At 40.3% G+C, this 16,408-nt stretch overlaps 1 protein-coding gene across 1 annotated transcript; it reads right to left on the bottom strand.

The window, feature by feature from the left end:
• Positions 1 to 2,865: 2,865 nt before the first annotated feature.
• LOC140157632 (craniofacial development protein 2-like) lies at positions 2,866 to 4,389 on the bottom strand. The gene has a single exon (XM_072180871.1). It carries the CDS (start codon positions 4,387 to 4,389, stop codon positions 2,866 to 2,868), a length of 1,524 nt encoding a protein of 507 aa, XP_072036972.1.
• Positions 4,390 to 16,408: the final 12,019 nt, after the last annotated feature.

The following is a 16,408-nucleotide window of genomic DNA, read 5'->3' as shown; positions in this document are numbered from 1 at the left end:
GAATTGATGTAACTAAACAAAGTGTATTTCGTTGGCAATTTGAAATGTATTTCATTCTGAAAAAGCAGTTACTATGAAATGAGTACTTTTGTGCATTGCAGCACTTGTTGTTTTAACTCATGAGTCGGAGTGCTATTTTTAACACGGGAAGCAGGTTTACAGGTGGTGTATGCATTATGTGATTACAAGAACAACATCTTTCTCCAATTCATTTAAAACTGAATGTGAATCCATTGATAACTTGTTACTAATTTAAGGCTATCATAGGATATTGCCCCCGAAACGTCATTGTTTTGTGGGGAAGGTGCCTAAGGGCTAGATACTTGTTATTGTTTGTGACATTTGAACAGATACCAGGAAAATGATCTAAAAATAAATATTGACAATTCAAGATTGACATTTTCACTTTAATAAGGGGTTTAAAGTTGTCAAATTGCTTGCAATTTTTGACAAATCTAGGATTAAGTTCCCTAAATCAGTTAGATGTGGAGGTGTTTTGTGCATGACAAGTTAGCTATTATATTGACTCTTATCTGATAGTCTATTCGATACTTAAAGTAGTTTCAAGTCTGGTAATTTTCCCTCATAATATAAATCTTGTTGTTTTCCACAAACAGACTATCAAGCAAATCCACAAAAGGATTGGTCAATTAAATTCTCATTTCACAATTTGGCTGTATCATACATCGGACTTCCGTCAGTGGGTGCTATCTACCTAAGATGATTTCATCAATGGCTGCTAAGATGACTGTATCAGTGACAGCTGTCTACCTAAGATGACTTCATCAATGGGTGCTATCTACCTAAGATGACTTCATCAATGGCTGCTAAGATGACTGCATCAGTGACAGCTATCTACCCATGACTTCATCAATGGGTGCTATCTACCTAAGATGACTTCATCAATGGGTGCTATCTACCCAAGGTGACTTCATCAATGGGTGCTATCTACCTAAGGTGACTTCATCAATGGCTGCTAAGATGACTCCATCAGTGACAGCTATCTACCTAAGATAACTTCATCAATGGGTGCTATCTACCTAAGATGACTTCATCAATGGCTGCTAAGATGACTGCATCAGTGACAGCTATCTACCCATGACTTCATCAATGGGTGCTATCTACCTAAGATGACTTCATCAATGGGTGCTATCTACCTAAGGTGACTTCATCAATGGGTGCTATCTACCTAAGGTGACTTCATCAATGGCTGCTAAGATGACTCCATCAGTGACAGCTGTCTACCTAAGATGACTTCATCAATGGGTGCTATCTACCTAAGGTGACTTCATCAGTGGCTGCTAAGATGACTCCATCAGTGACAGCTGTCTACCTAAGATGACTTCACCAATGGGTTTCATTTTTTTCATTTCATTTCATTCTGCTGCGAAGCAGGCGACTACAAAGTTTCTCCATGTACTACGATCTGAAGCCAAAGTGGCAATGGCATCTGGCAGTAAAAAGTTGTCAAATCCCCAACAGTTTTTGCACATAAGACAAGTAGGATGTTCTTTGCCTTCCAGGTCTTCTTTTACCATGTAATGGGGTGTAGAGAGCATATCTTCTGCATGGATCATCTTCCTGCATCCTCAGGATATGTCCCAGGAATCGTAGGTGTCGTGATCTGACAGAGTTGATAAGAGGCACAGTGTTGGTGATGGTATAGACCCTTTCATTACTAACATGGTCGGTGCGCTTGATGTTCAGCATTATTCTGTAACATGATGTACCAAAAGCGTTGATCTTATTTTCCATATCAGTAGATATCACCCAGGACTCACAGCCATAGAGCAATACTGTAACACAAGTGGTGTTAAACAGCTTGACTTTTGTTGCAACAGTGATTGTTGGACTTCTCCACAGATGCTCCAGTTTCCAAAATGCATACCAAGCAAGCGCCTTCCGTCGGGAGAGGTCACTGGTGCTAGAGCCCATCATGGAACCAAGATATTTAAAATCAGTGACATACTTGATGGGTTCTCCGTGATACTTGGAGTGGTGGCTGAGGATTGCAGTTGATGGTCATGTACTCAGTTTTGGGAACACTGATGATGAGACCTAGGCTTTCTGCTGCAGCCGCTGTTCTGGTCAGCTGTGCCTGTGCCCGCTGGATGGAAGATTCAAGCAAGGCAATATCATCAGCGAAATCCAAGTCGTTCAAAACCTTGGCAGGATAACGCCTGGAGCGACGCGGGTGTGTTTCAACACCGCTGTTATTCCCCTCGGTAGCCATCGTCATCAAATAGTCGATTAGAACAATGAATAGGAATGGGGCCAGAACATCCCCCTGCAATACTCCAGTAGTCACAAGGAAGGGATCCGAGATGTTGCCATCTACCAATACGGCACTTTGCGAATTAGTATACAGTACACGTATTGCCTTTACGATGCTCTCAGGGATACCATAGTGCCGCAAAACAGAGAACATCATCTTCCTGTTGATTGAATCAAAGGCTTTCTTGAAGTCAATGAATGTTATAGTTAGTGGAAGTTGGTAACTATGGAAAGCCTCCATGATTCTACTGAGGATATGCGTTTGCTGTGCACAGCTTCTGCCTGGTCTAAATCCGGCCTGGTTACTTCTTATTACAGGATCAACATGGTCCCTAATTCTATTCAGTAGGATCCTATTGTACACCTTAGCTGCAACTGACATCAGTGTGATTCCTCTATAGTTGTTCATGAGGCTGAGGTCTCCTTTCTTTGGAAGGGGAACAATAACATTGGTAATCCACTGTTCTGGTGGCGTAAGCTTTGTAAAAACTTCTACGCAGAATTTATGGATGATGTCTACCATAGCTTCACCACCACCCTGGAGTGCCTCAGCGGTAATCGCACAGTCCAGTCCAGCAGCTTTGTTTGTTTTCATTGCTTGAATGGCCTTTCTTGTCTCTTCCAGGGTAGGGGATCAGCACAAATAGGCAAGTCCTGGACGGCGGGAGGTGGGAGATCAGATGTTGGTGGTCCATTGTCATTGTTCAGCAAGGCACAGAAGTAGTCCTTCCACTCAGCAAGTAGTTCTTTGTCGCTTGAGGGGATTGTCCCATCTCTCTTCTTCACTTTGGGATTTGATCTCTTCTTCTTCCCCGAGATGTCATGGATTATTTTCCATGTGGTGTTGTAATTGCCATTTTCATTTGCTACTTGCAGGTCTTCCATCTGTCTGTGTATAGAGGCAAGTTCATCAGCCCTATACGACTCATTGAGCTGGGTGTTGAGCTTTCTCCACACTTCTCTGGCATGGTGAGTTCTAACAAGTAGATATCTCTTCTTGGCTGCATCTCTTTCTGATCTTAACTTGAGGGTCTTGTCTGTCACCCAGCTTGGCATTCCACAAGGGCTACATTTTCCAACAACCTCTTCCGCGACTTCTTCGACTACTTTCTCAAACATTTCATACCTCTCAGAAATTGGTGACTGGTCGTTGTCATCACACTGGAGGACCTGGAATCTGTTTGAAAGTTCAATCTGGAAACGGTTCTTAGTAGGAGCATGAAGCAGCTTCTTCCAGTTATACTTAGGCCTCTTACAAGGTTTACCTTTGGTGGTTCGGAGACTGGTGTGCAGTCGTATGCTGAGTATTCGATGGTCTGAATCCAGCTCTACAGAGTTATAAGCTCTGCAATTGCGCAGGGAATTAACCCACTTGCTGTTGACAAGGATGTGGTCCAGTTGGTGTTTCGAGTCCGTTGGGTGCATCCATGTCCAGAGACGACTTTTGGGTTGGGGAAATCTTGGTTGTGAAGGACGGAGCTTGAATTCCTGGCATAAATTCACTAGTCTCTCTCCATTGTCATTTGTTGTGTCGTAAAAACAATGAGGACCAACAACAGCTGGATGAGATACATGGCTATCTTGGCCAATTCTGGCATTGAAATCACCAATGACGAGGTGGATGTTGTGCCTCTTCACCTTTTCAAGATGGTCTTCTAGTGGATTATAGAAACTGTCCTTTTCTCCTGAGGTTGCTGATTCAGTTGGGGCATAAATAATTGTAACCGTAAGCTGGGGGTTCCCATTAAATGAAGCTGTTAGTATTCTTTGATTGATGGTCTGCACGCTCTGAAGACACCTATGGATGTGCCTTGACATTAGAAGTCCAACACCTCCCTGCCTCTGGTCTGTGGCAGAACTGTAAATAAGTACCCAGTTCTTGTCGTCTGACCATAACTCGTCAGTGGGGGATGATGTAATAAGACGGTGTTCTTGCACACCGACAATGTCGACGCCTGCATCGCTACAACCCGTAAATAGTTGATGGGTTTTTCCTTGTTGGTGTAGTGTACGCACATTGTAGGTGGATACTACAAGTGGTTTGAAGGTAGGTAGACGAGACATATCGGGACCAACAGTCTGTGATGGTGTGCCAGGTTCCCACTGGCCCGTCATAGAGTCAGAAGAAGACGTCTGCCCAGCTACCTTCGATCTAGTATTTGGATATTTGTTTGTAGTTTTCGTAATCATTAGTTTGCCAGACTTATTTTAGTCCGTGTCTGGCAACTGAACGGGTGACCCAATGGGTGCTATCTACCTAAGGTGACTTCATCAATGAGTGCTATCTACCTAAGATGACTTCATCAATGGCTGCTAAGATGACTCCATCAGTGACAGCTATCTACCTAAGATGACTTCACCAATGGGTGCTATCTACCTAAGATGACTTCATCAATGGCTGCTAAGATGACTCCATCAGTGACAGCTATCTACCTAAGATGACTTCACCAATGGGTGCTATCTACCTAAGGTGACTTCATCAATGGCTGCTAAGATGACTCCATCAGTGACAGCTATCTACCTAAGATGACTTCACCAATGGGTGCTATCTACCTAAGGTGACTTCATCAATGGCTGCTAAGATGACTCCATCAGTGACAGCTATCTACCTAAGATGACTTCATCAATGGATGCTAAGATGACTCCATCAGTGACAGCTGTCTACCTAAGATGACTTCACCAATGGGTACTATCTACTTAAGGTGACTTCATCAATGGCTGCTAAGATGACTCCATCAGTGACAGCTATCTACCTAAGATGACTTCACCAATGGGTGCTATCTACCTAAGCTGACTTCATCAATGAGTGCTATCTACCTAAGATGACTTCATCAATGGCTGCTAAGATGACTCCATCAGTGACAGCTATCTACCTAAGATGACTTCACCAATGGGTGCTATCTACCTAAGGTGACATCAATGGCTGCTAAGATGATTCCATCAGTGACAGCTATCTACCTAAGATGACTTCGCCAATGGGTGCTATCTACCTAAGGTGACTTCATCAATGGCTGCTAAGATGACACCATCAGTAACAGCTGTCTACCTAAGATGACTTCACCAATGGGTGCTATCTACCTAAGCTGACTTCATCAATGAGTGCTATCTACCTAAGATGACTTCATCAATGGCTGCTAAGATGACTCCATCAGTGACAGCTATCTACCTAAGATGACTTCACCAATGGGTGCTATCTACCTAAGGTGACTTCATCAATGGCTGCTAAGATGACTCCATCAGTGACAGCTATCTACCTAAGATGACTTCACCAATGGGTGCTATCTACCTAAGATGACTTCATCAATGGCTGCTAAGATGACTCCATCAGTGACAGCTATCTACCTAAGATGACTTCACCAATGGGTGCTGTCTACCTAAGGTGACTTCATCAATGGCTGCTAAGATGACTCCATCAGTGACAGCTATCTACCTAAGATGACTTCATCAATGGGTGCTATCTACCTAAGATGACTTCACCAATGGGTGCTATCTACCTAAGCTGACTTCATCAATGAGTGCTATCTACCTAAGATGACTTCATCAATGGCTGCTAAGATGACTCCATCAGTGACAGCTATCTACCTAAGATGACTTCACCAATGGGTGCTATCTACCTAAGGTGACTTCATCAATGGCTGCTAAGATGACTCCATCAGTGACAGCTATCTACCTAAGATGACTTCACCAATGGGTGCTATCTACCTAAGATGACTTCATCAATGGCTGCTAAGATGACTCCATCAGTGACAGCTATCTACCTAAGATGACTTCACCAATGGGTGCTGTCTACCTAAGGTGACTTCATCAATGGCTGCTAAGATGACTCCATCAGTGACAGCTATCTACCTAAGATGACTTCATCAATGGGTGCTATCTACCTAAGATGACTTCATCAATGGCTGCTAAGATGACTGCATCAGTGACAGCTATCTACCCATGACTTCATCAATGGGTGCTATCTACCTAAGATGACTTCATCAATGGGTGCTATCTACCTAAGGTGACTTCATCAATGGGTTCTATCTACCTAAGGTGACTTCATCAATGGCTGCTAAGATGACTCCATCAGTGACAGCTATCTACCTAAGATAACTTCATCAATGGGTGCTATCTACCTAAGATGACTTCATCAATGGCTGCTAAGATGACTGCATCAGTGACAGCTATCTACCCATGACTTCATCAATGGGTGCTATCTACCTAAGATGACTTCATCAATGGGTGCTATCTACCTAAGGTGACTTCATCAATGGCTGCTAAGATGACTCCATCAGTGACAGCTGTCTACCTAAGATGACTTCATCAATGGGTGCTATCTACCTAAGGTGACTTCATCAGTGGCTGCTAAGATGACTCCATCAGTGACAGCTGTCTACCTAAGATGACTTCACCAATGGGTGCTATCTACCTAAGGTGACTTCATCAATGAGTGCTATCTACCTAAGATGACTTCATCAATGGCTGCTAAGATGACTCCATCAGTGACAGCTATCTACCTAAGATGACTTCACCAATGGGTGCTATCTACCTAAGATGACTTCATCAATGGCTGCTAAGATGACTCCATCAGTGACAGCTATCTACCTAAGATGACTTCACCAATGGGTGCTATCTACCTAAGGTGACTTCATCAATGGCTGCTAAGATGACTCCATCAGTGACAGCTATCTACCTAAGATGACTTCACCAATGGGTGCTATCTACCTAAGATGACTTCATCAATGGATGCTAAGATGACTCCATCAGTGACAGCTGTCTACCTAAGATGACTTCACCAATGGGTGCTATCTACCTAAGGTGACTTCATCAATGGCTGCTAAGATGACTCCATCAGTGACAGCTATCTACCTAAGATGACTTCACCAATGGGTGCTATATACCTAAGATTACTTCATCAATGGCTGCTAAGATGACTCCATCAGTAACAGCTGTCTACCTAAGATGACTTCACCAATGGGTGCTATCTACCTAAGCTGACTTCATCAATGAGTGCTATCTACCTAAGATGACTTCATCAATGGCTACTAAGATGACTCCATCAGTGACAGCTATCTACCTAAGATGACTTCACCAATGGGTGCTATCTACCTAAGGTGACTTCATCAATGGCTGCTAAGATGATTCCATCAGTGACAGCTATCTACCTAAGATGACTTCGCCAATGGGTGCTATCTACCTAAGGTGACTTCATCAATGGCTGCTAAGATGACTCCATCAGTAACAGCTGTCTACCTAAGATGACTTCACCAATGGGTGCTATCTACCTAAGCTGACTTCATCAATGAGTGCTATCTACCTAAGATGACTTCATCAATGGCTGCTAAGATGACTCCATCAGTGACAGCTATCTACCTAAGATGACTTCACCAATGGGTGCTATCTACCTAAGGTGACTTCATCAATGGCTGCTAAGATGACTCCATCAGTAACAGCTGTCTACCTAAGATGACTTCACCAATGGGTGCTATCTACCTAAGCTGACTTCATCAATGAGTGCTATCTACCTAAGATGACTTCATCAATGGCTGCTAAGATGACTCCATCAGTGACAGCTATCTACCTAAGATGACTTCACCAATGGGTGCTATCTACCTAAGGTGACTTCATCAATGGCTGCTAAGATGACTCCATCAGTGACAGCTATCTACCTAAGATGACTTCACCAATGGGTGCTATCTACCTAAGATGACTTCATCAATGGCTGCTAAGATGACTCCATCAGTGACAGCTATCTACCTAAGATGACTTCACCAATGGGTGCTGTCTACCTAAGGTGACTTCATCAATGGCTGCTAAGATGACTCCATCAGTGACAGCTATCTACCTAAGATGACTTCATCAATGGGTGCTATCTACCTAAGATAACTTCATTAATGACAGCTATCTACCTAACATGATCTCAATGGGTGCTATCTACTTAGATGACTTCACCAATGGCTGCTATCTACCTAAGATGAATTCACCAATGGCTGCTATCTACCTAAGATGACTTCACCAATGGCTGCTATCTACCTGAGATGAATTCACCAATGGCTGCTATCTACCCGACTTCATCATTGGGTGATATCTACCCAAGATAACATCAATGGTGTGATATATCAAAGATTACTTTATCAATGGCTGCTATCTATATACCTAAGATGATGCCAATATACCTAAGGTGACTTCAATATCAATGATGTCTATCTAAGATGACTTCATCAATGTGTGATAGCTACCTAAAATGACTGCAGTCAACCTAAGATGACTTCATTATCAATGGGTGCTATCTACCTAAGATGACTTCATGAATGGGTGCTAGATACCTAAGATGACTCCAGCAATGAGTGCTATCTACCTAAGATGACCGCATGTGAAGTAGTAGGTCTTGTTAGGTATTTTTGTAAATAATATATTGTTTTCATCTTATTATTGAATAAGTGTTGTGTTGATGGCAAATGAAAGATGAAAGCATGTAGATAAAGCTTTCTGTGTGAAGTCAAAAGGGCTATCAAATTAAATTCACTGCCATATTAAGGTCAAATAAAATGTTGTGCCATCAATAACCTGACCTGGTTTAAACAATCCTCATTTTATAAGAAATGTATATTTTCATAATGACTGCTATTAAATAATTCTGGATGAAAGGCAAGGTGGAAAGGGGGAGGCTTGATTTGATTTTGATTTTGTGTGGATGCGTGGCATGGATTTGCCAAAACTATCGTCTGTCTCCATAATTACATTGTTTTGCTAAATAATGAAAAATTACTACAATTTTCTAGATTTTTCGAGACACTTTGATAAATTTATTCTAAACCACTATTTGGCCATTTAAAACTTTAGATCTGAAAATAGAGCACCTCTCAGCCATACATCCAGATGACCCAGTACCCTCCCACCTCTCTTTTTAAAAGCCACAAACATGATGAACGTTGTGCTTGCAGTCCTGAATTCATTTCCATACTTCCTGGAATTTGAAGTTGATGAACTTGCAGGTGGTGTATCATGATGCTGCACGCTGGTAAATGCAAAGCTGTAGAACTATGTCAGTTTATTTTATAGCTTTATCTTTTTTCACTTACCCTACTTTGAAGGATAAAAACAAGAGAGACATGGAGAAAGAATATTAAACGGCTAATGAATTATTGTGTGTCAAGAAAAAACTTCCCAAGCATCATGTCCCAAAGCACCTGGGTAGATGATACAAAAATAACACAAAGTGGCTGTTGCACGTATATTGATAATAAGTTTTGACTGCAAATGAACAATAATGATGATGATGCACCAGTTTGGTCTTATTGCACACGGAGTATTATCACACTCACACGCGATTCAATTTGTATGTCATGTAAAGGAAGATTGCTACCCTAATTTGGATTAACTTGAGGTTTGACTACGTACTTACAGTCTTTTGCGAAGATCCTTCACAGTTTTTATGCTCACGTACATTCACGCCTGCGTCACGCGATTGATCAGCGAATGAGGAGCTGATGTGTTGACGTGTTTCAACTGGCCAATCAAAAGCCGACTTCATGTTTACGCTATAAACTGTGGCAAAATAAAAACTATAAAGGAATTTTGCAAAAGATAATAGGGTCTTGGGAAATGGTTGGTAGGTAATGGTTGACTTCATCAACGGATGCTATCCACCTAAGATGGATTTACCAGTGGGTGCTCTCCACTTAAGATGAATTCACCAATGGGTACTATCTACCTAAGATGACTTCACCAATGGGTGCTATCTACCTAAGATGACTTCATCAATGGGTGCTATCTACCTAAGATAACTTTTTTTAAATGTCTTAAAAGTCATTTTGATAAATTCATTCTAAACCACTTTTTGGCAATTTAAAACTTGAGATTTGAAAATGAAGCACCTCTCAGCCATACATCCAGATGACCCAGTACCCCCTTCCCTTTCTAAAAGCCACAAACATGATGAACGTTGTGCTACATTGCAGTCCTGACTTCATTTCCATTCGCTACTTGCACGGTTCCGCCATTATGCACTATGTGCGGGAGAGCCTCGAACTGGCAGCATACATGAATGGGAATTGAACTAGTCATAACGTTCTGTGTAAGGTTACATAATTCTTCCTTTCATGTATGCTGCCAGTTCGAGGCTCTCCCCGCACATAGTGCATAATGGCGGAACCGTGCAAGTAGCGAATACTTCCTGGAATTTGAAGTTGTGGTGTATCATGATGCTGCACACTGGCAAATGCAAAGCTGTAGAACTATGTCAGTTTATTTTATAGCTTTATCTTATTTCACTTACCCTACTTTTTGAAGGATAAAAACAAGAGAGACATGGAGAGAGAATATTAAGCGGCTAATAAATTATGTGTCAAGAAGAAAACCTCTTAAGAATCATGTCCCAAAGCACCTTGGTAGATGATAAAAAAAATAGTATATACAGGGGCGTAACCAGACCTGACCTTCCGGGGGGGGGGGGGCAAGATCGAAAAATTTCCCAATTTTTGATCAAAAGTTGTATTATTTATGTGCGCATCCCGAGCGGCTTGCCGCGAAGTGATAAATGGGTGGGGTCCAGGGGCCCGCCTTAGGGCCCCTGGTGGGGTCCAGGGGCAAAGCCCCGGCGGGGGGCAAGGGGGCGGAGCCCCTTGAAGCTCATGGTTTTTGGCATATTAGAAGCTAAAAATCCAGTGTTCAGAGTACAAAATTTCACAATGAAAGTAGTATAGATCTTCTTCCCTCTTTCTTTCCCTTTTCTCTTCTCCCTTCCCCTTTTTCTTCCCTCTTTTTTCTTTTCTTCTCCTTCCCCCCTTTTCCCCTTCCCAATTTTTTGCTTTTCTTCCCAGTTTTTTGTGTCCGGGGGGCAGCTTACCCCGGCCCCCCACTGGTTACGCCACTGAGTATAATATATATATATTGTTTCCATCTTATCATTGAATATTGCAGTGGTGTGGATGGTAAATGAAAGCATGTAGATAGAGCTTTCTGTGCATAGTCAAAGGGGCTATCAAATTAAATTCACTGCCATATTAAGGGATCTAAAATGAGCGTTTATTGCGTTTCGACAGTATTTTTTGTGGGACATGAGAGCACCTCAGACCTATCGAATTGCATTCTGAATACGAAGCATGTCTTTTTGATATCAAATAATTTTCATTTTTGAAAATCACAATATAATACAAATTTTATGACAAATTATAAAAATTTGATATTTTCCAAATTTTTGATATATAACAAACCAAGAAGTAAATTATATAAATCTAATGACATATTCTTAAAGTGTATGTAGCAGGGAGGAAAAGCCGACGGTCAATTGAAAATTTTGACCTTCCATATTGAAGATATGGATTTTTTCCCAAAAAGACCTAATTTTTTTTGGGTGTTTTGGGAAAAAAAATCCATATCTTCAATACGAAAGGTCAAAATTTTCAATTGATCGTCGGCTTTTCATCCCACCTACATACACTTTAAGTATAAATCATCAGATTTATAAAGTTTACTTCAAGTACTGTTAAATATCAAAAATATCAATTTTAATGATTTGCCATAAAATGTGTATTAAATTGCGAATTTCAGAAAATCAAAATTATTTGATATCAGAATGACATTCTTCGTATTCAGAATGCAATTCGATATGTCTGATGTGCTCTAATGTCCCACAATAAATACTGTCCAAACGTTAATACCCCAGCCCTTAAGGCCAAATAAAATGATGTGCCATCAATAACCTGACTTGGTTTAAATAATCCTCATTTTGCATTTTACAAGAAATTTATGTTTGCATAATGACTGCTATTAAATAATTCTAGATGAAAGGCAAGGTGGAAAGGGGAGGCTTGATTTGATTTTGTGTGGATGCGTGGCATGGATTTGCCAAAACTATACCCAAAGAGAGATATATAATAATAATCGTCTGTCTCCACAATTACATTGTTTTGCTAAATAATGAAAAATTACTTCCATTTTCTAGATTTTTAGAGACACTTTGATAAATTTATTCTAAACCACTTGTTGGCAATTTAAAACTTTAGATCTGAAAATAGAGCACCTCTCAGTCATATACATCCAGATGACCCAGTACCCCTTTCTAAAAGCCACAAACATAATGAATACTGTGCTACATTGCAGTTCTAACTAAGTCTTCATTCCCATACTTCCTAGAATTTGAAGTTGATGAACTTGCAGGTGGTGTATCATGATGCTGCACACTGGCAAATACAAAGCTGTAGAATTATGTCAGTTTATTTTATAGCTTTATCTTTTTTCACTTACCCTACTTTTTGAAGGATAAAAACAAGAGAGACATGGAGAAAGAATATTAAGCGGCTAATAAATTATGTGTCAAGAAGAAAACCTCTCAAGCATCATGTCCCAAAGCACCTTGGTAAAAAATAGCACAAAGTGGCTGTTGCACGTATATTGATGATAAGTTTTGACTGCAAATGAACAATAATGATGATGATGCACCAGTTTAGTCTTATTGCACACGTAGTATTATCACACTCACACGCGATTCAATTTGTATGTCATGTAAAGGAAGATTGCTGCCCTAATTTGGATTCACTTGAGGTTGCACTACTTACAGCCTTTGCGAAGATCCTTCGCAGTTTTTATGCTCACGTACATTCATGCCTGCGTCACGCGATTGATCAGCGAATGAGGTGCTGATGTGTTGACGTGTTTCAACTGGCCAATCAGAAGCCGACTTCATGTTTACGCTATAAACTATGGCAAAATAAAAACTAAAGGAATTTTGCAAAAGATAATAGGGTCTTGGGAAAATGGTTGGTAGGTAATGGTTGACTTCATCAACGGATGCTATCTACCTACGATGACGTCATCAACGGATGCTATCCACCTAAGATGAGTTCACCAATGGGTGCTATCCACCTAAGATGAATTCGTCACTGGGTGCTATCTACCTAAGATGACTTCATCAGTGGGTGCTATCTACCTAAGATGAATTCACCAATGGGTGCTATCTACCTACGATGACTTCGTCAGTGGATGATATCTACCTAAGATGAATTCACCAATGGGTGCTATCTACCTAAGATGACTTCATCAATGGGTGATATCTACTTAAGATAACTTCATCAATGGCAGTTATCTACCTAAGATGACTTCATCAATGGTGTCTATCTACCTAAGATGAATTCACCAATGGGTGCTATCTACCTACGATGACTTCGTCAGTGGATGATATCTACCTAAGATGAATTCACCAATGGGTGCTATCTACCTAAGATGACTTCATCAATGGGTGATATCTACTTAAGATAACTTCATCAATGGCAGTTATCTACCTAAGATGACTTCATCAATGGTGTCTATCTACCTAAGATGATTTCATCAATGGGTGCTATCTACCTCAGATGACTTCATCAATAGCTGCTATCTATCTAGGATGGCTTCATCAATGGGTGCTATCCACCTAAGATGAATTCATCAGTGGATGATATCTACCTAAGATGAATCCATTAATTGGTGCTATCTAAGATGACTTCATCAATGGGTGCTATTTACCTAAGATGACTTCATCAATGGTGTCTATCTACCTAAGATGATTTCATCAATGGGTGCTATCTACCTCAGATGACTTCATCAATGGCTGCTATCTATCTAAGATGACTTCATCAATGGGTGCTATCTACCCAAGATGACTTCATCAATGGGTGCTATCTACCCAAGATGACTTCATCAATGGGTGCTATCTACCCAGCAAACACAAAACGTTTTCGACATCATTCGCAAAAGGTTATGAAAGGTTGTCAGAAAACGTTTAAATGTCGGGTTATATAAAGGGTACATTAATGGTGTAAAACGTTTTCATAACATTAAATAACATTTGTTGGTAATTTACTGCACAGCAAACACAAATGTTGTACAGAAAACATTAAATGTCGGGTTATATAAAGGGTATAAAAACGTTTTAATAACATTCCAAAAACATTTTTGAAAACTTGGTACAAATCATTCTAAACAGAATTTTATTTTGGGGTTGAAAATATTTTGAAAAAATGTTTGCCCAAAATATTTAGGATAACGTTTTTAAAACGTTTTCATGACCTTTATATAACCCGACATTTAAATGTTATTAATACGTTTTGTAAAAAACATTTTAAGAACATTTCTGTGTTTGCTGGGTGCAAATATTTTAACATAATGTTATCTAAGTGTTGACAAAATATTTGGCCAAAGATGTTTGCAAAAATAGTTTACAATGACATTTCGAAAACATTTTTAAAATATTGTTGTAGTGCAGTCATCCAGTCATCCAGTCGTTAAAATCACAAGGTTTTTGAATTAAATCAAATACTGGAACTTACATTTTTTGCAACTTGCTACGTTGCGTCTGAAACCATCAGACTTCATCAGGCAACTGACCCGCTGGGCTGGTCATGTGACACTTTGAGACGGCTAGGGATCTTCGTGATGGCCCGGTCCCATGCGTGAGATAAGTTGTGTCTCAGTCCCCCTTTCTTGTTAAGTGACGGTTGCTCTACTCTCTCCCAGATGGCTTCCTTGATGCCTCTCCTATGCCACTGTTCCTCCTTATCGAGAATCACTACGTCCTCGGTGTCAATGTTATGACCAGTGTCTTTAAGGGAAGGGGTATGAACGTTTGGACAGTATTTATTGTGGGACATTAGAGCACATCAGACATATCGAATTGCATTCTGAATACGAAGAATGTCCTTCTGATATCAAATAATTTTGATTTTTGAAATTCGCAATGTAATACACATTTTATGGCAAATCATTAAAATTGATATTTTTGATATTTAACAGTACTTGAAGTAAACTTTATAAATCTGATGATTTATACTTAAAGTGTATGTAGGTGGGATGAAAAGCCGACGAACAATTTGATCGTCGGCTTTTCCTCCCAGCTACATACACTTTAAGAATATATCATTAGATTTATAAAATTTATTTCGAGGACTGTTATATATCAAAAATTTGAAAAATATCAAATTTTAATAATTTGTCATAAAATTTGTATTATATCGTGAATTTCAAAAATGAAAATTATTTGATATCAAAAAGACATGCTTCGTATTCAGAATGCAATTCGATACGTTTGAGGTGCTCTCATGTCCCACAAAAAATACTGTCGAAACGCCATAAACGCTCATTCTAGATCCCTTAAGGTGAAGGTACACGGCGGAGTTCTGGGCCTCGTTTGTACTGGGCCTCCTATGTTGATTGACTGGGCCTCCTATGTGTACCTCACCTTAAAGAGACTGGTCATAACATTGACACCGAGGACGCAGTCATTCTCGATAAGGAGGAACAGTGGCATAGGAGAGGCATCAAGGAAGCCATCTGGGAGAGAGTAGAGCAACCGTCACTTAACAAGAAAGGGGGACTGAGACACAACTTATCTCACGCATGGGACCGGGCCATCAAGACGATCCCTAGCCGTCTCAAAGTGTCACATGACCAGCCCAGCGGGTCAGTTGCCTGATGAAGTCTGGTTTCAGACGCAACGTAGCAAGTTCCAGTATTTGATTTAATTCAAAAACCTTGTGATTGTTGTAGTGTTTTCATACAAAACGTTTAAAACGATTTCATGACCTTTATATAACCCGACATTTTAATGTTATTAAAACGTTTTTACCTAAACCAAAATATAACTTATTTAAAACGTTTTAAAAACGTTTTTGTGTTTGCTGGTACCTACGATGACTTCATCAACGAATGCTATCTACCTAAGATGACTTCATCAGTGGATGATATCTACCCAAGATGACTTCATCAATGGGTGCTATCTTCATAAGATGACTTCATCAATGGGTGTTATCTTCATAAGATGACTTCATCAATGAGTGCTATCTACCTAAGATGACTTCGTCAATGGCTGCTATCTACCTAAGATGACTTCATCAATGGGTGCTATCTACCTAAGTTGACTTCATCAATGGGTGCTATCTACCTAAGACGACTTCGTCAATGGGTGCTTCGTCAATGGGTGCTATCTACATAAGATGACTTCATCAGTGGGTGCTATCTACCTAAGATGACTTCATCAATGGGTGCTATCTACCATGTAACTATCTATCTAACATGACTTCATTAATGGGGCCTGTCTACCTAAGATGACTTCATCAATGGGTGCTATCTACCTAAGGTGACTTCATCAATCATGCAACATTTGGTTTGATGACATGATTGC

This window comes from Amphiura filiformis, chromosome 7 (assembly GCF_039555335.1).
Source record: "Amphiura filiformis chromosome 7, Afil_fr2py, whole genome shotgun sequence".
NCBI lineage: Eukaryota > Metazoa > Echinodermata > Ophiuroidea > Amphilepidida > Amphiuridae > Amphiura > Amphiura filiformis.
This window is presented reverse-complemented; position numbering and strand designations above follow the sequence as displayed.

Excerpts from the sequence above, each read along its gene's own strand:
- LOC140157632 (XM_072180871.1), bottom strand. The coding sequence starts at position 4,389 with ATGACGGGCCAGTGGGAACCTGGCACACCATCACAGACTGTTGGTCCC.